Source organism: Notothenia coriiceps, unplaced genomic scaffold, assembly GCF_000735185.1.
Source record: "Notothenia coriiceps isolate Sejong01 unplaced genomic scaffold, NC01 NC01_scaffold00025276, whole genome shotgun sequence".
Taxonomy (NCBI): Eukaryota; Metazoa; Chordata; class Actinopteri; order Perciformes; family Nototheniidae; genus Notothenia; species Notothenia coriiceps.
Window position 1 is genome coordinate 1 of NW_011357977.1, and position 2776 is coordinate 2776.

At 42.3% G+C, this 2776-nt stretch overlaps 1 protein-coding gene across 1 annotated transcript; it reads left to right on the forward strand.

Moving 5' to 3' along the window:
- Positions 1 to 501: 501 nt before the first annotated feature.
- On the forward strand, positions 502 to 1681 carry LOC104956061 (transient receptor potential cation channel subfamily M member 1-like; the record flags this gene model as incomplete). The annotated part of the gene is made up of 3 exons (XM_010783501.1): positions 502 to 514; positions 704 to 848; positions 1479 to 1681. Coding segments are annotated over exons 1-3 (361 nt in total), but the record flags the coding sequence as incomplete, so codon positions are not given.
- Positions 1682 to 2776: the final 1095 nt, after the last annotated feature.

The following is a 2776-nucleotide window of genomic DNA, read 5'->3' on the forward strand; positions in this document are numbered from 1 at the left end:
TCATTAACCTATGTCCTTAACCTCTATCCTTAACCTGTGTCCTTAACCTCTATCCTTAAGCTGTGTCCTTAAGCTGTGTCCTTAACCTGTGTCCTTAACCTGTGTCTTCACCCTCTATCCTTAACCTCTGTCCTTAACCCCTATCATTAACCTATGTCCTTAACCTCTATCCTTAACCTATGTTCTTAACCTGTCTCCTTAACCTGGGTCCTTAACATCTGTCCTTACATTCTGTCCATAACCCCTGTCCTTAACCTGTGTCCTTAACCTCTATCTTTAACCTCTGTCCTTAACCTATATCCTTAACCTGAGTCCTTAACCTCTACCCTTAACCTGAATCCTTAACCTGTGTCCATAACCTCTATCCCCACCCATTTTCCACAGCAAGGTCCCCACTGTGCAGATTGGTCCTCTGCTGTCCAATTTTCGGCTTATTATAACTGTAATTTATTTTCTGCCTCTTTTCTGTTTCCCTTTGACTGTTAATGGACAGTGTATGCGATGGAAATCAACCGTAAGTGACTCAGACATAATTTACTGTGAACTTCAGCTCACTTTCTTCTTCCCTTTCAAAATAAAGCCCACAAGTTTGTCGAGTTGAGTTGTCTTATTGTGAAAGTTTTCTGAAAGCAGATGACCTGCACAGGTGATATATATATATATATAGATAGTGCACATATAATAATGCTGTGTTTGGGTTTAGCTCCGTGTGGAGACAACTTGTACGATGAAGATGGGAAGAAGCTCCCCCCCTGTATTCCTGGCGCCGGACTCACCCCCGCCCTCATGGCCTGCTACTTGCTGGTGGCTAACATCCTGCTGGTCAACCTGCTCATCGCCGTCTTCAAGTCAGTGTTAAATACATATAAAACACACAGCATACACTGACCACAGACCAGTAAACACACTGACCCCAGATCAGGAAACACACTGATCCCAGATCAGGAAACGAACTGACCCCAGATCAGGAAACACACTGACCCCAGATCAGGAAACAAACAGACCCCAGATCAGGAAACACACTGTCCCCGGATCAGGAAACAAACTGACCCCAGATCAGGAAACACACTGACCCCAGACCAGGAAACACACTGACCCCAGACCAGGAAACACACTGACCCCAGATCAACACCTCTACAAAATAAAAGGTTATTTCCAAGTTAATATTTACACTAATCTGCGTTTAATTTAAGACTTAAGGGGAAATCTTCTTACCTCTCGACCAATATAACAATAGCATTTTTCAAGTTCAACCACTGGCACAAGGCTTAGCTTGATCTTAAGCACAAACCTAGTTTTGAACCTTAGCACAATATTTAGTTTTGACATCAAAATCTTAAAAACAATTGTTAAAATATTAACACGTGGCTAACTTTGAACTCCATATAATATCTACAGGCTATGTGTCAAAGCATGGTAAAGTAAAAACGAGGCTTTGTTTACACGTTGACCTGCTGTCCTCCTCTTCCTCTCCGCAGTAACACGTTCTTCGAGGTGAAGTCCATCTCTAACCAGGTGTGGAAGTTCCAGCGCTATCAGCTGATCATGACCTTCCACGATCGGCCCATCCTGCCCCCCCCCCTCATTGTCTTCCCACACATTTACATCATGCTGCGCAGACTCTGCTGCCGCTGCCGGCGCCGGACCGACGGCGAGCGCGATGACGGCGAGAGGCGCCTCCGTAAGAGCCCTGAGTTAAAAATTTACATCTAATTATCTATTTTTAATAACTACATATATATACTCCTTTGTTAGAGCATATTAGATTAATATCTAATGTAGGAGCCATGAAACATGTTTAGTATTGCGTTTTGTTTTAATACAAGATATTTGTTTGAGCACAATTGATTGATTGGCTTGGGTCACATGGATATGGGCGGCACTCATTATAATCCTGTTCACCTGCGTGAGGTGTGTGTGGAAGAGAGGGTGACACAGGGCCGTTGTACTTTTTGTTGACCGCAAGTTGAAATTATTGCTCTGATTAGTATAACGATGTACATGTCCAAGGAGAATAAGTTGATCATTCCAGTTTTCATTAAACCACATAATTTTGCAACAGAGTTTTTGATCTCAGCAAGTACTTTTTTGTAGCGTGTCACACAATATCAAGCAGGCCTGGCCTCAGCCTCTCAGCGACTTTGTTTGTTTCCTGCTGTCGCTATATTTTGACAACAAAAAACAACAAGCACACAAGACGTAAGAAGAACCTGGCTGTGATCCACGTTGAAGACAGCTTCCAAAACTGCAGTCTTTATTAACATCCAGTGCTTACCTCCGTGAATTAGTTCAAACAATTGCTTATCTCCATTCTCCTTGATAGATCCTTAATCCATGCACTGTTTGATGATGGTTCTTCTTACGTCTTGTGTGCTTGTTGTTTTTTTGAACATGTCACCTTGGTTCCTTTCCTCAGAGCCAGTATCCCATAAAAAATCCAATTTGAAAACACAAATGAATTATGGAGATAGCTTGAACGTAAATGAAGATCAAAACAACATACTGGGCATTATGAGAAAACAAAATGAAATAACTACACTGTTATTATAACAGCAATGCCTTTCATCCTTGCCAAAGAGAGAGTTTCCAGTTTTTGATGGCGACCCGTTAAAATATCACACATTTATGAAGGCTTTTGAGAACGGTGTTGAGAAAAACACCAACAGCTACAGTGACCGACTCTATTTTCTGGAGCAGTACACTCAGGGTCATCCCAAAGGACTTGTTAGAAGTTGCCAGCATATGGATCCAGATAGGGATGGGTACCGAGAACCGG